The following is a 26,689-nucleotide window of genomic DNA, read 5'->3' as shown; positions in this document are numbered from 1 at the left end:
CCCCCGGCTCGGCGCTGCTGCCCGCTCGCCCGCTGTTGTCGCTCGGTCTGCTGCAGCTGATCCTGGGCTGCTGTATGGTGGCACTCAGCTTCGGGGCGCTGTCGCTGAGCAGCTCCCCGCAGGTGAAGAACTCGTGCCCGTTCTGGGCCGGCTCTTCGGTGAGTGCCGCGCGTGCCCCGCTCACTTCGGCAGGGCCCACCCGGGGAGCAGGGGGGCTCAGGCCGTTCGCCTCCACTGCCCCGTGATTGATCGCCCCAGGGCTGCCCTTCGGGAGCACAGCCTCTCAGGCCAGTTGAAGTTTTTGGAGGCGTTGAGGCTGGGGAAAAATAAAGGGGTAAGAGAGAGAGGAATTCTGGGGTGAATTGGGTTGCACCTGGACAGTGTCTATTCCTTGTAGGCTAAAGGGTTTTGTTGTTCCTGTCAAACTAATAGAATAAACCCGATTTCCGGCTCTTTGGGAGATTGGAAGGATGGGGGTGGGTGACAAAAAAGCGGGAAGAAAATGAATAAACTTCTTTCAGCTATTGAGTATTTACTTCGCTGACAACGTCGGCACGGGGAGGGCAAGGATCTTGATCTGTTTTGTTCACTGATGTATCAACAGTGCCTGGCACATAGTAGGAGTATTTGTGGGATGGATGAAGTGACAGGTTGGCGCACGTCACTTGTTTTTATTCCGGACTAAGGCACAAGTAAATGTGAAGTGTCTGGTGTAGGCTAGCTCCACTGTATCTGGGGACGAGTTCAGGAGGTAATAACAGGGTGTGTGAACGCACCCACGTACTTGGTCATTAAAGGAGGGCCCTAAGCCCGCACTAGGTTCCTCGAGCCACGCAGACTGATGGGCAGAATTTAATTCTCCAGAACCCGAACCCATCGTGGATGAGCTTGCCGAAGTCCCAACTAGCCGGAGATGTCTGCCCCGCTCCGGTACAGGCCCTACCGGCCCTGCCTCCTCGGACAGGAAGGCTGTTCTGGGGCAAAAGGCTGCTGCCCTCGAGCGTTTATGGAAACGGGTGGCTGCTCGTCCCTGCCTCCTAACGATTTCACAGCTTCCAAGGCATCCTGCGTCTTGAGGTTTGCTGAGGATTGAGAGACCTGGAAATAGGTTTTCGTGGAATGATTGTGGAAGATGAATATTTAAAGTAAACGGCCTTTCTCTAAACTAAATCTAAAAGCCTGGCAATGCCTATAGTTTTTACTAAGATCTGTAATGAGTGTATATTTTGAATGGCTGAAAATTGTCCTTGCAGGTCCACACAAACCCAGATGCAAGACCAAATTTTAAGAATATAGGGAGAAATAGTTGAACCCAAAGTAATTGTTTGAATAAGACCTGTAAGAACATTAGGTACCTAGAGCCTGGCCTGGCATTTTATACTTAAACTGATGCCAGTTTGTTCTTTTTGAAATACTTTAATGCTGGATGATCTTACTGTGGTGGGTGGAATTCACAATCTGTGCATCGTGTAAAAGGAATCCCACCCTCCTGGCCCTACCCTTGGGCTCTCCCACTGGCCTCTGGGAGTCCTTTAAAACTTCAGAAAGAGGAGTATTCCCAACATGGTAGGGATTAGATCCGTTATGCTCCTTAGTCCACTTGTCAGACTAAATTCAGCCAAATGGTGGCTGCATTTTATTTCTCTAAATACCATGGGGCAGAAGTGACTCTTGCATACATTTTTAGGGATTTGCTCTTTGTAAAATCGTAATCTCTTGTCTTCTCAAAGATAGCTAGTAAAAAAAAAAAAAAAAAAAAAGATAGCTAGTTTAGGATTATTGAAAACTATTTTTTTCTCTCCTAAAATTAAACCCCTAAATCAGTGTACTATTGTGAGTTATTTCAGAGGTAAATACACTTTAGATGTCAGTCAAGCCATAGTTAGATTTGATGAACTATTAAAAAAGAAAAAAAAAAGAGGAATCAACCAGAAGATAAAGGCTGCTAGCTTGGGCCTGCTGGCTGGGCACACCCTTGTCTCTGGGACCCAGCAAACCAGAGCAGGGAAAGAATGAGTGATTTGGAACTAAGTCTCTTCCACAGGGTCCTTTTCCCACACTGTGCCCCCAACTCTATACGCAAACTTGCAACTGTTTGTTATTCTTATTTGTTGTGGCCTGTTTCTGAGGTTGTCCTCAGAATTTGCAAAGTGACAACAGAACCAACAGATAGTACATGTCCAGAACAACTGAATAGGGTTTGAGAATGGCATTAAGCCTCATGACTCTCCTGGTGTTGCAGGAAAAAAATCTCAGCAGTAGCATACCTTTTGAATTTATGTGTGTGAGAGAGATGTTTTTTTTTTAAACTCTGCTTTATGGAAAATTTTAAATTTATTCAAACACTGTACAATGAATCTTCATATACCCCTCACCCAGCTCTAACAGTTGTTTTATCTCCTGTACCTCTTTCTGGCTCTGCTGCCGGCTCTGTGTGTTCTTTTTTTTTGGCTGCACCGGGCAGCTTGTGGGATCTTAGTTCCCCGGGCTCTCGGCAGTGAAAGCGCAGAGTCCTAACCACTGCACCACCAAGGAATTCCCTTTATGTGTTCTGATGACTCCAGAAGGATGGGTGTTCTAAGCAGGGTAGAAATTAGCTTCAGCATGCCCTCTCGTCCATTTGTCAGATTCACTTCCCACGTTATTTTGAAACAAATCTCAGACATCACATCATTACACCTGTAAATATTTCAATACATGTATGTTTTTAAAAAGAAAATATAAGTGGACTAGAGAGACAGCAGAGAAGTGACCAGGAAGTCTTAAGAACCCCACTCTACCTTTAAAATTTTATTTTGAAAATTTAAAATCTCAACACATATAGAAAGAACCCCCATTGACCCGTCACCCAGCTTCAGTAGTTATCAACATTTACATGGTCACTGTATACTCACACCCACTCCCCCTTGGTAACACCCACTGGATTATTTTAAGGCAAATCTCAATCTCCAATATTGTAGTTTCAGCATTAAATATTTCAGAATGTATTTCTAAAAGAAAGGGGCTTAATAGTTAAAAGGAAGGGGCTTGATAGCACGTTGTAACTAATTTAAAGACAGCTAAACTGAAGTTTTTATGAGAAAAGCTTAAGAATTATGACTTGAGGACTGCAGATTTTTTTTTAAATGACAGCTTTATTGAGATATAATTCACATTCCATTTAAATCTACTTATATCTCCCATTTAAAGTGTGCAGTTCAATGATTTTTATTAAATTCACAGTTTTGCAACCATCTCCACAATCAATTTTAGAAAATTTTCATCACCCCCCAAGAGAAACCCTGTAGCCATTAACAGTCATACCCCATTTCTTCCTTACTCCATTATCCCTAAGCAACCGCTGATCAATTTACTTTATGTCTCTATGGATTTGTTATTCTGGCCATTTCATATAAATGGGGTCATACAACAAATGGTCCTTTGTGACTGGCTTCTTGCACTTGGCATAACGTTTTCAAGGCACATCCATGTTGTGACATGTATCACAACTTCATTCCTGTTTATGGACAAACGAGATCCCATTGTGTTGTTATACCATGTTTTATTTATCGCTCAGAAGTTTGACTGGCATATGAAAGTAGGTAGTTGAGTGGCAGTGCCAGCTTAAGTCTAAGGTTACTTCAAACCCACGTAGGAACACAGTAGAAGGATATCCTCATATTTCAAGCTTTGAATGACCATTATATGCCTGAGTCTGCTGTATCAACTAAGTCAGCAAATCTTTTGGCTGCAGTAAAAATTTTGCTCATAAGGGACAAATATATTCATTTGAAAGGACTATTTTGTTAAACACACTATAGTTCAAGAATATTTTTCCCTATATACTGCTGTAAGTGTTATTCTCACCTTGAGCCCGAGATTTGGAGTCTTCCTTCACTTGTCTGAACCTTGAAGGTGTATTTTATCTATTGTAATATATGTTTGAGAATTAACAAGTCCTATAAAGACTCTTTTCCCTTTACATACTTACTTTCAACAACTTGAAGGGAGTGGTTTTTTTTTTGTTTTTTGTTTGTTTTTTTTGTTATTTTGCAGTACGCGGGCCTCTCACTGTTGTGGGCTCTCCCATGGCTCCGGACGCGCAGGCTCAGCGGCCATGGCTCACGGGCGCAGCCGCTCCGCGGCATGTGGGATCTTCCCAGACTGGGGCACGAACCCGTGTTCCCTGTATCGGCAGGCGGACTCTCAACCACTGCGCCGCCAGGGAAGCCCGAAGGGAGTGTTTTTAATGTGCTCATTGTTTTTGAGCACTCTGTGATCATTTATTTTCTTGCTGGTGTCCTTGGTTAATGACTCAATGTATTATTATTCCCAAAGTTCATGAGACTAAGAGAGTAGACACTTTAAAAACATGCTGAAGTTTGACCCAGGTGAGGGCAGAGGGAGGATCTCCATGTTCGTGTTCAGGCCACGCTATCCTGGCTCCTGATTTGGAGGCATAGTTAGCTAATAGTAGTTAGATTCCCCTGGGACTACGGGAGACCAGCCTACCACACTGTTTTAGATTAATGGAAGAGTAGAGAGAGTTGCATTGGTTCGTGTCTCCCTCAAAAAACAAAATTCCTGACTCTGATGATGTGTATGATCCTTGGGAGATATTTCAGGCAAGTGGTAGAGAATTAGTTATTGTTTTTTGTTTTTCTCTGGGGGCCCTAATAGCCTTTATCATCTACATACATTCATGTCTCTCTGTTGAAGTCACTGACCTGAATTCATGGTCCCCCCTCCCTTGAGTCTGTGATTCTTTGGCAAGATTCCAGTTCCTTATAAAGAGACAGACATTGGTGAACCTTAAGGTAAACCTATTAAAAAAATTTACAATGACAGAATGTAAAAAAAAAGAATGAATGGTCCAGAGTGGAAACTAACACAAAAATTCTAGTCTCTACCAGTTAAACAACATTAAGTACATTATTTTTCTATCATAATCATCAAATACTACTTTAATATTGAAGGAGTATTTTTAAGTATAACTTTTGAGATGAATTTAATTTTCTTTGGTCCTTTATTTTACACAACAGCAGAGTCACATGATAAGTTCTTTTTCTAATTGGAGTATAATTGCTTTACAATATTGTGTTAGTTTATACTGTACAGCAAAGTGAATCAGCTATACGTATACATATATCCCCTCCTTTTTGGACTTCCTTCCCATTTAGGCCCCCACAGAGCACTGAGTGGAGTTCCCTGTGCTATACAGTAGGTTCTCATTAGTTATCTGTTTTATACATAGTAGTGTATATATGTCAATCCCAGTCTCCCAATTCCTCCCACCCCACCCCCTTTCCCCCTTGGTATCCATATGTTTGTTCTTCTCTACGTCTGTGTCTCTATTTCTGCTTTGTAAATAAGATCGTCTGTACCCATTTCTTCAGATTTCACATATATGCGTTAATATATGATATTTGTTTTTCTCTTTCTGACTTACTTCACTCTGTATGACAGTCTCTAGGTCCATCCATGATGATAAGTTCTTGAGCAAGTCATTGAGCCTCTCAACCTCAGTTACTCATCTGTAAAATGAGTGGGATGATTCTTGCCTCAGAATTGATTTTGTGAGAGTGTAATTAGAGAACATTTAGGAAAATGCTTCGTTGCTGAGTCCTAGCCCCAGGCCTGGCACATACTAGAACTTCTATCAATGTTTTTTAAACATCAAGGCAATATTTAATTAAGATAAGGTGAACAGGCTAGTTTTGTTTGTTTGTTTGTTTTTTGGTGGGACATTGTGGTAACCAACAAGCATACATGAGAAATACCCAGTTGTCCACTTTGTCAGATCTTTTACTGAGTTACCCTGGGCAGATAAAGAATGATACATGCACACATACATTTAAAAAATATATCCAGTGTAAAAGCTATAGGGCAAGATAGGTTATTAAGAAGTGGGACACCTATAACATGGCTCTTTTTAACTCTATGTTTAGATATGGCAACTTTTGATAAACAATTCAGAACATTTTTGCCCTAAGGTATGTTAATGGATTAACACAGAAAAATAAGGTAGTAGAATTATATGCTTTTGACTTTAATGATTTGATTTTTAAGCTGGAAAGTTAAGGCACATTCACCACTTATGGTGGGTAACAGTGATTCTTGCCTGGAGTATCGTAGAATCAATCCTTCTTTGCAACATCAGAAAAAAAGAAAGGCCTCTGCTTTTCCCCATAAGCTACAAAGAATGGGTCACAAGTGAGTGAAACCAAAATTGTAATAAATCTCATTATAGTGATATAGAGATAATTTGGTGTTAGAAAATAGGTTCTCGCCTGTTTATTCCGAGCAAGTTGCATCTTGCACTGGGTGGAAAGAATGCTGATGGAGTTGCTTTTTGCTGTTGATGTACTCTTTCAAGAAGCACGGGAGTGAAAAATATGTTTAGGCTTACATAGTCATCTTTGAGCAAGTTCATCTCCTGTTTTTGACCTTCATTCATTCATTTATTCATCATCCATTCAGTTGTTCGTTGACTCTTGCCATAACTAATTGAGTGCCTCTAGCAGCCTTTAGTGGTACTTGAGTGAATATTCAGAGATCCAAGCCCTCATGAGATTGCAAGTGAGTGTAGAACACAATTGAAGAAGGAATAGCATTACGGGGTAACGGAAGGCCAGTGTTAAGGGATCTTGAGTCCCTTCTGATGGAGCTCCAGCTGCTGCTGCTGTTGATGGAAGCGGAGGCATTGAATACGCTGCCTCTTCCTCTTTCACTTCCCCATCCTCTCTCCCCAGTCATGAATTGCACACCCCTCCCCGAAATGTGAACCTCCATTCCCTTCAGTCTTGAGCTCTTAAACGATTCATCCCCAGCTGCAGCACTTTTATTCCACATTCCAGAGGCTTCCTACTTCCTCTGCTTCCCCTTCTCTATCTCACCACTCACGCGGTTCCCCAAGTGTGTTGGGCTTACTTAATCTTGAAGAATGGGAGGGCAGGGCTCAGGACTGAGGTGGATGTAACTACAACTCCCACCTACAACTAGAATGTAGTTTCTTGAAGCATCCTGTAAAGAAGGGTGGTTTACAAAAATCCTGTTGAAATTTAACATTTGTGTGTGCTGAGTCTACAAAACAGTTCAAATGGAAGTGATATCTTTAAGTATTTTGTCTTCCAACCCATGAATGTGGTATATGTCTTGATTTATTTGGATCTTTAATATTGATCAATAAGCTTTATATTTCTTCCTACTGAGGTCTTAAGTTTCTTTGTCACATATATTTTGAGATTGTTGATATTTCTTTTTTTTTAATTTATCTTATTTTTTATTTATTTAGTTTTGGCTGTGTTGGGTCTTCGTTGCTGTACGCAGGCTTTCTCTAGTTGCAGTGAGTGGAGGCTACTCTTCTTTGCGGTGCGTGGGCTTCGCATTGCGGTGGCTTCTCTTGTTGCAGAGCACGGGCTCTAGGTGCATGGGCTTCAGTAGTTGTGGCACGCGGGCTCAGTAGTTGTGGCTCACGGGCTCTAGAGTGCAGGCTCAGTAGTTGTGGCACATGGGCTTAGCTGCTTGGCAGCATGTGGGATCTTCCCGGACCAGGGCTCGAACCCTTGTCTCCTGCTTTGGCAGGCGGATTCTTAACCGCTGCACCATCAAGGAAGTCCCAACAATTATGTTTTAAATTTAGTTTGCTCATATATGCAAAGTCCTCTCTAAAGAGAAAGGGAGGGAGGGAGGAAGAAAACTATCTAGCTTAGGGGACTTCTCTGGCGGTCCAGTGATTAAGACTTCTCCTTCCAATGCAGGGGGTGCGGGTTCGATCCCTTGTCGGGAGCTAAGATCCCACATGCCTTGGGGCCAAAAAACCAAAGCATAAAGCAGAAGCAATATGGTAACAAATTCAACAAAGACTTTTAAAATGTTCCACATCGAAAAAATCTTTAAATAAAAAAAGACTCTGTGCTCCCAATGCAGAGGGCCCTACTTTGATCCTTGCTCAGGGAACTAGATCCCGCATGCCACAACTAAAGACTCCGCATGCCACAACTAAAGATTCCGCATGCCACAACTAAAGATAATGCATTCCAGAACTAAAGATTCCGCATGCTGCAACTAAAGATCCCGCATGTGGCAACAAAGATCCTGCATGCCGCAACTAAGACCCGGCGCAGCCAAAGATAAATAAATAAATAAAAATAATAAATAATAAATAAATAAATAAAATTCTTGAGTTTAAAAAGAAAGAAAGAAAGCTTAGTTCTTTTGTCCTAGAGACCCTTCATTTGAAATGATAATTGTATCTGTCATGATCTATTAAAAACATTTTATTTATTTATGTACTTATTATACACATGCCCCTTTCAACCTAGCAACGCTACTCCTGGGACTTTATTCAGCAGAGATAAAAAGCACTTGTTTGTAAGGATATATGACCATGATGTTTACTGCAACATTGTTTGGGGGCAAAAAACTGGAAGAAGAGTGAATACCCATGAATATGGAAATGATTGAATACATTAGGTAGTGGTTGTACAAAGGAATATTATGTAACCATTAAATGGAAATGAATGAGAGCTAGTTCAGTAAACATGAAGTGATTTCCAGTGAAGTATTTGTTGAGAGAGAAAAAGAAGAGGAGGAAGAGTATCTTTTATGATTTTTTTTTTTTTTTTTGTAAATGTCATACCCCTGTGCGTGTGTGTGTATAATTCAAAGCCAAGTAAGGAACCTGGACCCCAAGATGTCATGGATTCCAAGTTCCAATTTGTAAGTAGATGTCACCCATACCCTCTAGACAAGCCCCACCAAGTGTGTTTCCAGGAAGAAATCGTTTAGAGGAAGGAAATATCCTACTGAATTTAAGAAGGTGAAAGGATATAGTGCCCAGTGAGCAGGCAGCTGATAGTATGTTTAAACATAGATGTGATACAAAGAAATTGTCTCCTGTCTGCCCATATATGTTTTGTGTGTGTGTGTGTGTGTGTGTGTGTGTGTGTGTTTGTTTTTTTTTTTTTGCGGTACGTGGGCCTCTCACTGCTGTGGCCTCTCCTGTTGCGGAGCACAGTCGCCGGACACGCAGGCACAGTGGCCATGGCTCACGGGCCCAGCCGCTCCGCGGCATGTGGGATCCTCCCAGACCCGGGCACGAACCCATATCCCCTGCATTGGCAGGAGGACTCTCAACCACTGCGCCACCAGGGAAGCCCCATGTATATTTTTTGGTCCTCGATATAAATGGGTAGACTTGTCCTCTACTGGTTTGTTGTGAAATGATTACCCTCGGTCAATAAATGGAGAAGAGAGAGTATGGCAGGTAGGCCTGTGAGCTTTGGGTTTCAAGTAGCACTGTCCTTACTGATTTGTAGTTAAATAAATAGTTATTGTGAAATGGTGCATTTGAATGATTTTGGTGAAAAGTGCACTTGAAAGAAAATCCTCATAACTGCTTTCAGCAGATACACTTTATTACGTACACAAAGGTCATCAGAGTGACCCTGGGCTGAATAATTACTTTGCTTATCCTTTCCTAACTGCTTAGTGAACTGTGTTATTCAAAAGGCTGATGTTGTCCTCCAGATTACGTTTTGGCAAAATGCTGGTTCTTCTTTACTGAGGATTTTAGGTTATTGTTTATTGATGTGTCGTTTTGCAACATGAGATATTTCTCACTGTAGTCTCTCCGCCTTTGAGGAATAAAGGTTCAGGAACATTTACTAATTGCCAATCATGTGACAAGCACTTTGCTAGGAGCTGGGGATTCAGAGAGACAGGACAGGCATTCATAGTCAGTGGGCAAGACAAAAATGCGATGAGTTTTTTTTTGGGAAAAAGTTATATGTAGAGGGCTTACAGGAGTGTGGAGTGTTAAGGTTAATATGGCTTATCAGAGATGATGACTGTGTGTTGGGGCCTTGCAGAATGCATAGGAGTTCTCAGGCAGCTAGGAGGGGAGTTGGGAAGAGAGGACTCTGTGACAAAGAGAAGCACAAAGTCCTGGAATGTCTAGAGCCTGGCCAGTCTGAGGAAGGACAAGTTTGCCTGGAAGGAGGGTGGGTCAGGAGTACATGGAAACCAGGCTTGAGAAGTAGGCAGGGGAAGATCCTGGAAGGCCTTGTTTACCATTTTGAGGAATTGACTTGTCCCGTGAAGTATGGGTACCTACCAAATGAAGGGAGGGTTGCAGCCAGACATTCTTTTTATGCGGCTGACTCTGGTGACAGATTAGGTGCTACTGGGGGCAGGAAACCTGGATAGGAAATACTGATTCCTTAACTCAGAGGATAGGCTAGTTTCTGTTTGTATGTTCTTAACTGACCTTAAGAAAAAACATACGCAGTCAGTGAAAAAGTTTCCGGAACTTGGACAAGAAAGATAGTCTAAAACCATATACCAGGGCTCATGTAATCAACAGGAATATTAAATGTTTGAGTTAGAAGCCTTTGAAATTTCAGTATTTTAAAAAAATATATACTTCAGAGACTGGGGATTAGTTTATTGGAATTGGTCCCTTTTCTAGATTTATGATCCTGTTTATCCTTGTAGGTGATACTCTCTGGAATCATAGGATTAACAACTTGGAAACGGCCTATGATACTCCTGGTATGTACTGATCTTATAAATTTTTACCCTTTGTAAAATGTGCTGTTTATGAAGTCAGTTGAAATAAATTGTTGAGGAAGTGCTAAAGCTTCCTTGTTCATTAAAAAAAGAAGTTAACAGTGAACAATATTAGAAGCCAGATGTTCTCATGACAGTAAAGTAGGATGATAATTTTGCTGCTTTTCTGATTCACTTTAAGCTTCTTATATACCCAATTCTATACATGTTTTTCAAGTTCCAGGGTTAGATCTATTGTAAAGATATAACAAAAGCAAAGCAAAACAAAACTAAATGGCTGGGACTTCCCTGGTGGTTCAGTGGTTAAGAATCTACCTTCCGGGACTTCCCTGGTGGCGCAGTGGTTAAGAATCCACCTGCCAGTGCAGTGGACACAGGTTTGAACCCTGGTCCGGGAAAATCCCACATGCTGCGGAGCAACGAAGCCCATGTGCCACTACTGAGTCTACTCTCTAGAGCCCGCAAGCCACAACTACTGAGCCCGTGTGCTGCAACTACTGAAGCCCACATGCCTAGAGCCCGTGCTCTGCAACAAGAGAAGCCACCACAATGAGAAGCCTGCGCACTGCAACGAAGAGCAGCCCCTGCTCACTGCAACTAGAGAAAGCCCACACGCAGCAATGAAGACCCAACGCAGCCAAAAATAAATAAATTAAAAAAAAAAAAAAAAAATCCATCTTCCAGTGCAGGGGACGTGGGTTCGATCCCTGGTCAGGGAACTAATATCCCACATGCTGTGGAGAAACAGCCCATGTGCTGCAACTACTGAGCCTGTACACTCTGGAGCCTGCGTGCCACAACTAGAGAGAAGCCTGTGCGGCGCAACGAAGAGCCCGCGTGCTGCAAGTAATAACCCAAAGCAGCCAAATTAATTAATTAATTAATTTAAGAAATAGTCTTAAAAAAAACCCCACTAAACAGCTTACTCTGGGCATTTTGAACATACACAAAAGTGAAGGGAATGATATAATGAACTCCCTGTACCAATCATCCAGCTTCAACAATTATCAATCCTTAGCCAATCTTGTTCAGTTAGACCCTTACCCATTCCCCACCCCTTCCACGTTCTTTTAAAGCAAATCTCAGCTTAAATCATAAATACATTGTTTTTTTATTGTTACAGTACTTTGGTTGGGCAATCTCAGAATTTCCTTGCTTAGATTTCCTATATTCTCTCTTTATCACACCTATATTATATGTTCATCGTAATAGAGACATATATTGTTGACTTTATCCTTTTTTTAGTTATTCAGGTAAAATTCACGTAGTATAAAATTAACCATTTTAAAGTGTACAATTCGATGGCATTTAGTAAATTCCCATCCTTTATTTTTATTTATGTCCTTTTGATTCAGGGAATACTATAAAAAAATAGACAAATGCCAATGGAGAGGCCAACTTACAAGGATGAGGTAGAGGATCTAGGAAATTTAATTTGAAGTATGCTTAAAAAAAATTATTTTTCTGTATAGCATCTTTTATGTTTCTCCCATCCATTTTGAAATAGGGTTAAATAATTTTCTGAATTCATTCCATTTATATACATAACGCAGCCAGGCTGTCCTTCAGACCACTGTTTGCTAAGTGATGGGTAACAAATATAAAACTAGTTAAATTCTTAAATACAAGGAGATGAAGCACATTTCAGGATACAGTGAGAATAATGGAGCCCAATACTGTGTTGATGATCTTGAAAAACTGAACTGAAGAGTTTTCAGACCCACAAGACAATGCAGGCAACATTTTACAGGTCCATCAATTATTGCATTTGGTGAAACTTTGTTAATATTTCCAGAAGGAGTAAATGATTGATATAGCGTTTTAATATATTAGACATGAGGATATGAGAAAATGAGGCTTTGGATGAGTCTTACGGCATGTGTTATGAGTGCTTGGGGTTTGTTTTACAGCTCTCTAGGTTTACAGTCACTGCAGAAAAATTTTTGTTGGTGTTTGATGTTTACACTAATATTTGGTTATAGGCATCATCTTTGCACTGTCCTTTTTCATTGGGTCAATATTGAAATACTCAGTAATACAAACCTCAGGTATTTAAAATCAGAAAACTATATAATCTAATGCTATTTGTACTTTTAAAATTCCAAACGGTGAAGAGAATATGAGTGCTTGTTCTAGATAGATATTAAGAAAGTCCACCTTTTAAAATATTTCTTTCTTTAACATTGTTTTCTTTTGGAAAGGTGCCCTTGTAAATTTATTATGTGAGCTCAAGCAACTTTAAATGAAAATGACCTTAATAAAAATGTATTTCTCATCCTTGTTAAGTATATGTACTTTGTCACAAAATTGTAACCAGTCTGTACATACCATGTTGTACTCTGCTTTTTCTGTTTAATATGAAATTAAGTTCACATTAGTAGCTGTTGTTTCCGTGTACGAGGAGTCCACATGCCTATCGCTTAGAATTGCTACGCAGCATTTTGTCATATTTCTGTATTACCATCAGTCATAAGCCTGTTGGACATCTGAGCTTCGAAGTTTTGACTGTTATGAATTATGTATTTAGAAGGTCATTTAGTGATCATTTTGAAATGTTAACTAACATCAGTTTATAAAGAAGATAAATTAATTGGCAGGAATTGTGCAAGGGAAAACTTTCTGAGTATATCAGTAGGTCATTTGAGCCTTAGTCAGTATCATAGAGGAAAAAACAGTCCGTGGGAATCTTAGTCGTATATTATTATAACCTCTGCCAAATGTTTTTGTTATGTTAAAAAGCCAGATGAAAGAAACTGACGCACCAGTCAGACACTCCTAGTTTGAGTCCTAGTTCATTTACGGAAGAGCTATGTCACTCTGTGCAAGCCACTTAGCTTCTCTGAGTCTAGTTTTCTTTTCTGAACAGAGGATAATCTAGTGACCCTCAATGGATACTTTACCTTTTTTTTTTGGTTCCCCACACATCCCCCTTTCTGCGTTTAGGGAATCTGCCATCAGACGATTTGAGTGGGAGGCTGTGTTCATTAGAGAAGCCAGAAGTGCCCGTGTGTTTTTGCAGACCCGGGCTGGGCTGGTCAGAGTCACAGCCCTACCGCCATTCACGTCCCACACTCTACCTACAGGGGCGCCTTCTGACTCTGACACAGCCAGGCTGTCCTTCACAAACCTAGGACTTCCTTTCCCTAGCTGTTTGCTTGGCTGCCTTCTTCTCTTCTGGGTCTCAGCTCAGCAGTCATCTCAAGAGAGAGACCTTCCTTGACCACCTGATTGCGGTGACCCCTCCTCTGTGCCCCTCACCGGGTCCCAGCACTGAATACTGGCTTCTTCTTGGTCTGTAAGTAGCCTGAGTGTGCCTCACCTGTCTCCCCCAGTAGATGGTCAGTCAGTTCTGTGAGGACAGAGGTCTCTCCCCAGGACCACTGTGCTCAGGGCACACTTAGGTTTGAACGGTGACAGTAATTTGGCAACCAATAAGAAATTCAGATCCTGGGTTAGTTCTCCAAGTTTCTTTTTTACATTTGTCTTAAATTTTTCTCACTCGTTTTTGTTCACTTGAAATTTGTATTTACCACCTTTTAACTTCAGGGTGGTTAGAGAGTATTTTGGTAGTGGAGTTTGGGAGGGGGCTGGTTGGTCTCTTTAGGGGCTTTCAAGAGGCAAGCTGTTCTCATTTTGAGTTGTTGGGTGTCTAGAACATTTGAACACTTCCTTTTGAGAGCGTTTACGTTTGTGCTCCCTCTTTGTGTTTGTTTCAGTGATTACATCAGGTTTATACTGGTTTGAACAAAGAAGGTCAGTTTGACCTAGTTCCTTCAAACTCAAGTTTTCATGGAAACTCAGAGTTGGAAGATTTCATTCACTGGGTCCCCTTCTTTCTACTGAGAGAATACTCAGGTGTCCAGAACAAAATAATAATTTTGGGAGACACTTTGTGAATGTTTGTAGCTATTTTGGGCTGTGACTGGGATTAAGGTTGGGGGTGTGTGCATGTGTGTGTATGGTATTCTATCAAGAATACTTGTGTATTTTCCATCAAGAGCAAACATTTTCCTTTTTTTTGCGGTACGCAGGCCTCTCACTGTTGTGGCCTCTCCCGTTGCAGAGCACAGGCTCCGGACGCGCAGGCTCAGCGGCATGTGGGGTCTTCCCGGACTGGGGCACGAACCCGCGGCCCCTGCGTCGGCAGGCAGACTCTCAACCACTGCGTCACCAGGGGAGCCCAAACATTTTCCATTTTAAAAGAATGTTCCTTATATTTTCTAGATATCATTCAGTTTTCATTGTAATGAAATGTTTTAGACTTGTTTAGAAATCACAGACTCAGTGCTGGGAATGACCTCAAAGACTGCCTTACTTAGGCACCTCAGTTGGAAAACAGAATTGTCTTGATAAGATAGTTACTGAATTGGTGGACAGGACCCGGGCTGGTGTCCTAACCAGGGTGGAGACCCCCTGTCTCTGCCAGGAAGGTTCTTTCTCCTATTGGATTTGCACAGCCAGTAACAAAACTGATGCTGAGACTGGAACAGCACAAGCTTTTCTTTTCTTGTTTTTTTTTAACTATAAAGATGTTTTTATTTTATTTTTTTTCACATCCTTATTAGAGTATAATTGTTTTACAATGTTGTGTTAGTTTCTGCTGTATCACAAAGTGAATCAGCTATATGTATACATATATCCCCATATTCCCTCCCTCTTGAGCCTCCCTCCCACCCTGGAACAGCACAAGCTCTATTGGATGGCCAAAGGATGGAGAAGAGGAAACCTAGTTCTCAAATCCACTTCTCAACCCAATTTGGGGGAGAGACACCGAATATATAGGAGGGTCAAGGTAAAAGGAGGGAGGGAATTAGAAAGAGTGGGAAGAACACTCATGAGTTGTTCGAGAATCAGAGTGTGATTTGGACCTGGAACTGATGCAGCTCTCCTTTCAGTCGTTATGTGGGCTTTTCCAGTTGTCATGGCAATCGTCAACTGTCATGGTGCTGGTGGGTGTGTCATAACCTGCTAATGTATTACAATGAACGTATAATGAGGCTCAAGATCTACTAGAAGTCAGGCTTCCCAGGTGGCGCAGTTGGTTGAGAGTCCATCTGCCGATGCAGGGGACGCGGGTTCGTGCTGTGGAGCGGCTGGGCCCGTGAGCCATGGCCGCTGAGCCTGCGCGTCCGGAGCCCGCAACGGGAGAGGCCACAGCAGTGAGAAGACCTACTAGAAGTCAAATATTCCGTCATCTTGGGCCTATTTGGTTCTAACCAGTTCTTTTTTTTTTTTTCTTTGTAGCTTCCTCCTGAAGCTTAGATTAAGACTAACTGGTTTCTATTTGAGGGAGGGGCAGGGGTCTGATTCTGGGGCAACAGTCTCAGTAACAAGATGTTTTCCTTTGGTGGTACATTTGATAAGAATTGCCACTGTGAAAGCCCAGCCAGGCATTCTGCCTACAGTTTTGGTTGCTTATGAAGTGGTAATTTGAGCTATAGTTATTTTTATTTTTCTTGTCAGTTAGGAACAGAGGGGATGAATATGACCTTCAAGCTGATAAAAGACAGCTTTATCCTTTAGCACAAAGAATGAAGGTTCTTCCCTGGTGATGTTCTTGGGTCACATATGTGGTTTATTCTCAACTGCGGGTCCTGTTGATTTGAACCCTAGACTAAGAACAGAAGAGGTAGATGAATTGGCTGTTTTTAGAAAATGATCCATCAGTTTCTCTTCTAAATTCAAGATTATAGTATTTAGGGTAAAGCCTCCCTCATTCCCCAAAGAGATTGAAAAATGGCATCAGTATGACACACGAATATCTTATTACCCCTCGGCTAACAGTTCAAGTAGGCTAGGCTGGTAAGATGGTCCCACTCCATTTGGGGATCCAGGTTCTTTCCATCTTATTGTGCCTCAAAGGGAGGGTCATGAAATGTCCAGACACTTTGTCAAAAGAGATTGAGGAACTAGTCTCACCAGATAGTCAGAAAATACTTACAGATGGGTTATGCCGTGGGACAGATGGTGGCCCTTTCATTCCTGATGATAAAAGAACAGGAGGGAGCAGAATACCTAGGCACAGTTTAGGAATCTGTACATTGATAAAAGGAACTCTGAAGCTCTGGCTTGTGCAGTCTGGTTCTTTCAGGAATATTTCATGGTTGTCAGTCATTTGGAATGAGCTCCCTGGTTTGAGAGTTCAAGAAACCTGCATTTTAATGCTGACACGTTACCACTAATTATTGGATGATCTCAGGGAAATCTCTTGATTTCTGCAGGTATAAAATAAGGGTTTTTTTAACCTGTAGTAATTGTTGCATCCCCTTGTCTTGAATACCACTGTTGATTCCCTGAAATCCCGTTGATCAAGCAAAGCTAGGTTTATTGGACCTGCTGAAGTAAGGGAGAACACCTTACCCGTAGTTCTCAGAAAGAGTGAGTCTAAGAGAGGATATTTATAGAGTTTTAGGACCCCAGCTGAGTGATTTTAAGGTGAGTCTTGCAAGATAGGCAATTGACTGGACTTGGGCAGAACCTATGAGATAGTAGCTTTGGATTGGTGGGCAAATGGAGGGGAGGGCCTTGAAGCAAATTTGATGAGTAAGTTGTTAGTTTTGATAACTATTTTAGTTGGTTCACAATCTTACCTTTGAGGAGCAAGTATTTCTTGGAGCAAGTAGCTCAGTTATCTTTGCTTGTTCTCAGTATTGTTTATTATAGGGTCAGAAGAGTATGGCCAGTCCCGGAATTAGCACAGGGACTGGAAATTATGTTGGTTTTAGTTCTCATCATAAATTTCATGGAGGACCCATTCTTTTTTTTTTTTAACATCGTTATTGGAGTATAATTGCTTTACAATGTTGTGTTAGTTTCTACTTGGCAGGCGGACTCTCAACCACTGCGCCATCAGGGAAGCCCCTCAGGTCTATTCTCTACGTCTGCTTCTTTATTCTTGTCCTGCCCCTAGGTTCGTCAGAACCATTTTTTTTTGGATTGGAGGGCCCTTTTTTTTTTTTTCATGTTGAGCCTTTTTAAAATTAATTTTTTTTTTTTTGATTTTTGGTTGTGTTGGGTCTTCGTTTCTGTGCAAGGGCTTTCTCTAGTTGTGGCAAGCAGGGGCCACTCTTCATCGCGGCACGCGGGCCTCTCACTGTCGTGGCCTCTCTTGTTGCAGAGCACAGGCTCCAGACGCGCAGGCTCAGTAGTTGTGGCTCACAGGCCTAGTTGCTCCGCAGCATGTGGGATCTTCCCAGACCAGGGCTCGAACCCGTGTCCCCTGCATTAGAAGGCAGATTCTCAACCACTGCGCCACCAGGGAAGCCCCGGAGGGCCCATTCTTAACATCCATTATGCTAATTAAGCAAACAAATAATTTCATCAATCGGACAACTTATTTCTATTGTCACTCTGCTAATTTAGCAAAGCTGCTTGGATGTTGTTGGGAGATAAAGATAAAAGCAGCAGCTTCAGGAGTATGGCTTTTTTCATAAATGCTGAGTATCCTGGAATTTGGATTCTTAATCGTCCTGAGGGTGTAGCTTGGACCAGTCAATATGTACATGATATCACACTGTCTGTGCTGAAGTTTTTGGAGGTGTATTTCAGACATACTGTAGTATGTGTATGTCTGGGTTGCCGAAGGGCCTTCTAACCATCCTTCATTCTGAGCCCAACAGGCCATAGTGATCAATTTCTGAATATGCCTCTGAGACAACTACATGGACTGTGAATGATTTGGGGCAAGGGAGGAGACCATTTTGAATCAGGGAGCATCTTAAAATAGATGTCGTGTGAAAAGTTGCAGAATAATGTGTATGGTACCCCTTGTGTTTTTTAAAAACATTGGGGGGATCATACGTGTGTTTGTAGTTACATGAAAAATTCTTGAAAAGACATACAAGAAACTGTTCACAGTAGGCACCTCTGTTGAGTGCAGTGGGAATGGGAAGGAAGGAGACTGACTTTCCACTTTATGTCTGGAGAGGACATGTGTTGTGTGAAGTGGAGGATGTTTTAGTTTCCCTGTTTTGTTTGGGTTCTGGCTGTCGGTACCTACATATCTGAACTCTCTTTCTCCGGGGTTTGTTTATCTGCCCTTGTGTGTCCTGATGAGAGGCAGGATCCTGTCTCTGGCTGGAAGCTTCTGAGGCTAGATGCTTACACTCCTGCATGCCGGCAGCCAGGGTGTGAGCCATGACCTCCTCCCCACTGAAGCTCCGGCCCAGGACTTGGAAGCTGGAGCCCTTGATGCAGAATAGCCGGGGCAGCTTAGAATTCATTCGGCAAAAGAGGCAGCCTGTGTCCAAGGCTGGCATCCAGTGACCTGGCTTTCCTGTGGCATGACCTTGGTAGAGGTCCCAGCACACAGCTTCCCTGGGCTCCTTCCCAGATTTGTGAGCCTGATTCCTGTGGATTCTGTGAACTACCCGATAGCCTGCTTATTTAGTCTGAGTTGGTTTCTGTTGTTCATAACATAATCGGGAACTCCGACTGCTGTGGGACCATGATTTTTTTTTCTTCTGCCAATGTTACTTTTACAAGAATTTTTTAAAAACTAGTTCAAAAATAAAGAGATTCATTTTAAACATTTGCTCATTTATGGTAGCTCAGTTGAAGAACAAAAAATCCAGTGGGTGCTCAAGTTAGATTGATTGATGGTTTGTGCTTGACTTGGGTGGAAAGTGTTAGGTAGATGAGCTGGTGGGGGCAGTTGTCAGGGATGGTGGTGGTGGAATTGGGTCTGACTAGCTGTCACTTCTCAACGAGGATACAAAGGGTTGCCTTGTAGAGCTCTTTAGTGAACAGAAAAGAATAATTTATAAACGGACATTGTGTATTAGCAGGTATTCTGCATGTTGATGGAGTGTAGATTTGAGTCAGACCTGGATCTGATTGGGGTCCCATAATTAGATGTATAGTTTAGGGCATAATAAATAAATCACCTCTCTGAGACTTTTCCCTATTTATTTCTATATCTATAAGATACTTATTTATATATGATATACATACATGACACAGTATATGTATATGTATCAAACGTGTATATATGATATATACACACACATATATAGATACCATAGATATATATTTCAGACATACCACTGTGACATTGTGACATTTTATAATTTACTAAGTGCCTTTTAAGAGGAAAAGAATCTTTTTTATTTAAAAAAGGGGGAGCTTGGGCTTCCCTGGTGGCGCAGTGGTTGAGAGTCCGCCTGCCGATGCAGGGCACGTGGGTTCGTGCCCCGGTCTGGGAAGATCGCACATGCCGCGGAGCGGCTGGGCCCGTGAGCCATGGCCGCTGAGCCTGCGCGTCCGGAGCCTGTGCTCCGCAACGGGAGAGGCCACAACAGTGAGAGGCCGCGAACCCAAAAAAAAAAAAAAGGGGGGGGGGGGGCTCATTAGCCTTCTTACTCTTACTGAAAGTAATAATTAGACCTCTGTGCATTTTCCCAGCATCCAAACCTGACCACACTCCCCCAAATTAACCATTTTAATTTCTCTCTGCTTTTAGTTCCCCTGGCAGTTGTCTCCATCTCACTAAAAGGGAGGCATGGGTGACACATTCTCTCCTATTGAAGTTATTTTTATTTGAAAATAATCTTTATTTCTCCTATTGATGGCTTTATAATTTTAAATAATATTATAAAGTTCTGTTTCTTAATTCATTAACTTTGGACAGTATCTTTTGATTCTCTCTTTTATAAGATGAAGAAATTAGCAGTTAGCTCTGCTTCTTTCCCCCTTTTACCTCCTGTTGATGGTAACATTTCCTTTATATGGTCAGTGATTTAACATTAACATTTTACTCTTAAACTATGTCATACCATTCAGATTTTGTCTGTAAATTGTTTCTAAAAGAGTGAAAACCGATAATAGCATTTACAGTATTTTCATTATATGAATGTGATTGAAATAGGAGGTTAGAATTGGATTCTTGCTTTCCAGATTCACCTGAAGCCAAAATACAATCCATGCCAATAGCTCCCATGTTCCAGTGTGGGTTAGACTATCTAAGCAGGACTTGTTAAGCTTCTGGGTGAAACCAGCTTTGCAGCCCTTAGCTGATCTCCATCCCCCAGCCTGTAAAAGGATTAGGGGTTAAAGAGACAAATGTTTGGAGAAAGTTACTGAATTGCTGTGGCATTTTAAGTTCCACCTCTGCATGGGGGAGGGGAGCAGTGCTTAAAGATAAGCACGGGAGAACCTGAGACAGGTCTCACAGTGGTTGACTGGACTGGTGTCAGACTCCTGCCTGGGGAATTTAAAGGGCTGGCTGGAGTCCTTGTGACCTGAGAGTTAACGACTGCAGTTGGGAAATAATTGTACTTTCACAGACCAAGCCCAAGAAGTGTACTTCCAGCTGACCAGATGGGTGGGCTCTGTGAGAGAGAGTAGGCCTGGGATGAGCTTATATTCCTGCCCCAGGGAGCCCCTTAGAGGAGTGAGGGGACCAGAGCAGAGAGAGGCCGGGCCTGCCCTGACAGATGCCCACATTAAGGGAACTGCAAGTTCAAGAATGGGTATCTCAGAGGAGCCAGTGGAAGCCTCATTCAGGAGAGTCTCCTGTAAACACTTGCCAAGGCTGGTTGTGAACAATCAAGGGAACTCTTCCTGCCCCCCACCTTGTTTACGCACTTGGCCTGGCCTCCCCCTTGCTCCCTCCTCTCCAGAGTGGCAGGGCTGTGGCCGGCAGGCTCATGAGAAGTGGACACAAAAAGCAAGGAAGTAGAGGAGATTATGTCTTTTCATTGCCTTTCCCACTGCAGACGTGTTTGCTCCCTACAAGAAGAAGCCTGATGAGAAGGAAAGAAGGTGAAATTTAAATGTAGTTTCAAGTTTTGACTGGGACACAGGTCTGGACATTTTAATTACCAAAATGGGACTTTTTGTGACTTGAAGTTACTGGAGGACTTTTTGTATCTGATGTTGACCAGAGGAGTCATGGGCCCAGCCTCAGATTTCATCTAAGGGTTCGGGAAGAGCTAGCCCTACAAAGTGGGTGTGAACAACATCGCTGGGGTGAGGGTGGAAGCAAAGTGGTTTTCTGTTGATGCCCATGAGTCCTGCTTGTTCAAAGGATCAGCTGCACTATTTTCTGTAGCACCAGGAAGAATGACTGGATCTGGAGAGAGAACAGTTTCAAGCAGCCAAGTCGAATCTATTATTCTTTCTTATTCTCTGCCATTTGCTCAGCATCATGTCATATTTTAGTTTGCTTCAGCTTTGGACCATGACTGATATATACAGTGACGTTTTTCTTAGAGTTTCTAAATGACTCTTCTTTTTCTTGTTGGCAAAAAAGGTACCTAATCTCAGAAATCATGTAGCTTCTTCTTTTTTTTTTTTTTTTTTGCGGTATATTTTTTTTTTTTTTTTTTTTTTTTGCGGTACGCGGGCCTCTCACTCTTGTGGCCTCTCCCGTCGCGGAGCACAGGCTCCGGACGCGCAGGCTCAGCGGCCATGGCCCACGGGCCCAGCCGCTTTGCGGCATGTGGGATCTTCTCGGACCGGGGCACGAACCCGTGTCCCCTGCATCGGCAGGCAGACTCTCAACCACTGCGCCACCAGGGAAGCCCTTCTTATATTTTTAAACAGCTTTATGGAGGTGTAATTGGCATATCACAACATTCACACATTTAAACTGTACAGTTCAATGGCATGTTCACAGATATGCACAAACATCACCACCATCAATTGTAGAACATTTTCACATCACCCCAAAAAGAAACCCTGTACCCGTTAGAAGTCACTCCTCATTTCCTCTCAATATTCCCACCCTAGGAAACCACTAATGCACTGTCGCTGTCTCTATAAATTTGTGTAGTCTGGGTATTTCAAACAAACAGAATCATATAATATGTCATCCTTTGTAACTGGCTTCTTTCACTTAGCATTTTTTTTTAGCACAATATTTTTTTTTTTTTTAACATCTTTATTGGGGTATAATTGCTTTACAATGGTGTGTTAGTTTCTGCTTTATAACAAAGTGAATCAGCTATACATATACATATGCTCCCATGTGTCTTCCCTCTTGCGTCTCCCTCCCTCCCACTCTCCCCATCCCACCCCTCCAGGCTGTCACAAAGCCCCGAGCTAATATCCCTGTGCCTTGCGGCTGCTTCCCCCTAGCTATCTACCTTACTACGTTTGTTAGTGTGTATATGTCCATGACTCTCTAGCACAATATTTTTAAGGTTTATCATATTGTAGCATGTATCAGTACTTTTCCCCTTTTTATTGTTGAATACTAGTCCATTGATGGATATACCACAGTTTATCTATTTATCAGTTGATAGACATTCCCACTTTCTGTCTACTATGAATAATGGTGCTGTGAACATTAGTTTTTTTGTGGACATGTTTTCATTTCTCTTGGCTATATGCCTTGGGGTGGAATTGCTGAGTCATATAGTAACTCCATGTTTAACATTTTGAAGAACAGTTTCCCAAAGCAACTGTGTCATTTTACATTCCCATCAGCAGTGTATGTGGGTTCCAGTTTCTCTGAATCTTTGCCAATACTTATTATTGTATTTTTAATTATAGCCATCTTTATGGGTGTGAAGTGGTATCTCATTGTGTTTTTGATTTGATGTTGAGAATTTTCATGTGTTTACTGGTCATTTGCATGTCTTCTTTGGAGAAATGTCTATTCAGATCCTTTGCCTCACCATACCTCACCATAGTAACATTATCACAACTAACAAAATTACCCAATTTCCCTTTTCAAGTCCCTTATCAGATATATGATGTGCAAATATTTTCTCTCATCCTGTGGGTTGTCTTTCAACTTCTTCTATGGCGTCGTTTGAAGCACAAAAGTTCTTAATTTTCATGAAGTTCTTTTGTTGCTGTACTGTCATATCTAAGAAGGCTGGTCTAATCTAAGGTCATGGAGATTTACTCCTATTTTTTCTTCTAGTTTGATTGTTTTAGCTTATACTTAGGTCTATTTTGAGTTAATTTTTGCATACGGTGTGTCAGTGGTCCGAGTTCATTCTTTTGCAGGTGGATATCCAGTTGTCCCAGCACCACTTGTTGAAGAGCCTGTTTTTTCCTCATTGAATTATCTTGGAACCCTTGTTGAAAATCAGCTGACTCTAAGTGTGAGTTTTACTTATCTAGCTTCTTAATCATACTTTTTGCTAGTTGTTTCACTTTCTCCTTTGGACATTTCTAAGACTATTAACTTCCTATTCCAGTTTGGACTTAATTGTTTTCTAGGTCTCCTATACAGATGTCATCTAAATATTTCTTTTCTTGGTATTCTTGGATTAGAGCCATTGTTTCTTAGATCTCAAGCCTCATGCATTATTTTTTCTTGAATTCCTTTTTCATTTTGCCAGAGAATATTCTCAAATAAAAGTTTTCACGAAGAATGTAAGGGAAACGAGCTCTCTAAGGGTTTGAAAGTCTTGATGTGTCTTTGTTTTGCCCTCCCACTTGAATGATAGTTTGGCTACGTATAGAATTTGGGGTTCAGAATGATTTTCCTTCCAAAGTTTGAAGGCAGTGCTTGATGACTTCTGTCACTGATGCTGACCTGATTCTTGTTCCTTAGTGGGCAGCCCCTTTCTTTCTATCTGGAAGCTTTTAGGATCTTTATCTTCGTATTGATAAAGTTTAATTTTCGAAAAGATAAAATCATGACTCTTAGGCAAATATAAAATGAACATGTGTCAGTAATGAGGGAAAACTGGTTCAAAGCACATTTGAGGAGCTAAGTATTTATAGGTGATGTTAGGAGGAGATTGCTGGGATAGATACAAAACTGGTTGATGTCCAGCAGAGCCATAAACAGTAACTTTTGAGGTTTTCTGTTCCATTGGATAGAATTTATTTCCATCTTTACTGAAAAAAAAATCTGCAACTTAAACTCTGCCTCTACACAGTTATAAAATAGCTGATCAAATAACTAAATAAGTAAATGGAATACCCAGTAATCTCTTTTGCCCATTTGCAAGTTTCAGATAATTTTTCTGACAGTCTTCTGAAATTACATGAAGGTATATTTAGGTGTGGGTCTTTCTTCCTTCATAATTTTTGACTATTTTTAACATTGAATATTTGAGTTTTTTAAAATTTGAAGACATGTGTCTTTCTTCAACACCAAGCAATTTTCTTTGCTGTTTCTTTGATTATTTCCTTCCCTCCATTTGCTCTGCTCTATTTTTCTAGAACATCTAATAGTCAGATGTTGGACCTCTTGAATTGATCATCTTTGTTTCTTAACTTTTCAAAGTCTTATACTTTTTATTTCTTTGTCTTTTTCTTTTCTATTCTCTGAGTAATCAATGTTTTCTCCATGGGAGTCAGTAGTTCTGGTTGACATCTTGGTCCTTCTTGTTTGGTGCTGTTAGATTTTTGAATGTCTGTTGTTCCTTGATTATTCATAAATTCTAGTTGTGACTGAAGAACTAGGTTGGTAATATTTTTAATGTTTGTAATAATTTGTAATAATAAGAAGAATAGTAATAATAGTAAACACATAAGTAAGATGCATGTATTAACCCACTAATCCTATAAGATGTTATTAGTATCCTCATTCTGGGGAAACCAAGGCACAGAGAGGTTAAGTAATCTGCCCAAGGTCACACAGCTAAAAGTGACAGAGTTGGGTTGCAATTTCAGATGGTTTCTATCTAGAGTCCATGTTCTTAGTCACTACCCTTGTTTTTGTGGGTCTGTTTCCACAGCAGGCTTGTCTGTTAAGGGATGGGAGGGTTGCTGGGAGCTCTGTGCAGCTGAGCGGGCCTTTGTGATGGATAGGCTTTATTTTAAGGTGTGCTTGAGAGAGGTAGATGACTGTTATACCAAAAAGAAGACTTGACTTGGAGGGACTATTCCACCAAGACTCTGTATCCCCAGGCACGTTACTAGCTCTTTTCTAAAGAAGTTCATTAGTAATAGCTGGTGGGCACATGCTTCTGCTTCTTGTTACTTTTGCACCTGCAAAAGCCTCTTCAATATTTTTTTAATGTTTTATTATGAAAATTCTCAAACTTACAGAAAAGTTGAGTAAATAATGAATTCTCATATACCTTCCACTTGGATTCAATAGCTTTTAATGTTTTGCCTTACTTGCTATGTTTATATATAAATATTTTACATTGAAGTGTTTCAAAGTTTCAGACTTCATGGTACTTCACCCCTGTATGCTCTAGGAGGCATCTCCTAAAAATAAGACATTCTTCTACCTCACCGTAATAACATTATCATAAGTAAGAAAATTACTTGTAATTTCCTAATGTCATCTAATATTCAGCCCATATTTAAACTTTCCCAATTGTTCCAAAATGTTATATAATTTTTTATTCATCAAAAAGCTTTTCAACTGAAGTATGATTTGTGCATATTTGTGTATGTATATGTGTACAGCTTGACAGATCATTCAGAAGTGAATACTCCTATGTGACCCTGTTCTGTTCTTCAAAATCCAGGACCCAGTCAAGGTTCAGTCATTTTATTTGACTATTCTGTCTCTTTAGTCTTCTGTATTCTAGAATACTCTTCCTGCCCCCTTTTTTTTTCTTTTTCCAGGAATTGACTTTGTGAAGAGATGAGTCCAGTTGGTTTCTTTATCTTCTCCCCCCCTGCATCTCCTTTCCACCTCCTCCTTTTCTTCCTTTGATATGGGAAATTTCAAATATACTCTTAATGTGAGAGAAACACAGCAACCCCCCCACCTTGTACTCATTGCCCAGCTACACATGTTAAAGCTTGTCTCCCCTACACCCCTAACCATCCATTTCTCTTCTCCCTTACCACTGTGTTGTTTTCACATAAATCCCAGCCTTCACATTTCCTCCTTCAATATTTCAGTACATATATATAAAAGACATGGCTGGGAGCCCAGCAAGGGCTGTTAACTAGAGCATGGACATGTGACCTCCTCCTGTAACAGCCACCCAGCATGGAGACTGGGTTCTGAGAGGGACTGTCTGTAATGAGTGTTCCAAGAGGCCCAGGTGGCCCAGGCGTCATCTTACCGTCTAGCCTGGATGTACCAGAATGTCACTTCTGCTGCATTCTCTTGGTCAAACAAGTTCCCAAGACCACCTTAGAATCAAGGGGAGGGGAATTGGAAATTGGACTCTACCTCTTTTCCTCTTTTTTTTTTTCTTTTTTGAGTAAAATCTACATATTTAAAATTTTTTTTTTTTTTTTTTTTTTTTTTTGTATTACGGGG

The 26,689-nt window shown here is 41.3% G+C and overlaps 1 protein-coding gene across 3 annotated transcripts in view; it reads left to right on the top strand.

Annotated features, from left to right (window-relative positions):
• Nucleotides 1-57: 57 nt before the first annotated feature.
• Nucleotides 58-26,689, top strand: part of ENTREP1 (endosomal transmembrane epsin interactor 1) — a 60,600-nt gene continuing 33,968 nt past the window's right edge. For 2 of the 3 annotated variants that reach the window (XM_024734315.1, XM_024734316.1), the window contains exons 1-2: nt 58-158; nt 10,477-10,533. In XM_024734315.1, coding sequence (XP_024590083.1) covers nt 75-158; nt 10,477-10,533 — 141 coding nt within the window. In that variant the 5' untranslated portion in view covers nt 58-74. The remainder of the gene's footprint in view (nt 159-10,476; nt 10,534-26,689) is intronic. The other variant, XM_024734314.1, reaches the window with a different exon arrangement.

Source organism: Neophocaena asiaeorientalis, unplaced genomic scaffold (assembly GCF_003031525.2).
Source record: "Neophocaena asiaeorientalis asiaeorientalis breed wild unplaced genomic scaffold, Neophocaena_asiaeorientalis_V1.1 scaffold256, whole genome shotgun sequence".
Classification (NCBI taxonomy): Eukaryota; Metazoa; Chordata; class Mammalia; order Artiodactyla; family Phocoenidae; genus Neophocaena; species Neophocaena asiaeorientalis.
Note: the sequence above shows the minus strand (reverse complement) of the source record. Positions and strands in the feature narration are given on the sequence as shown.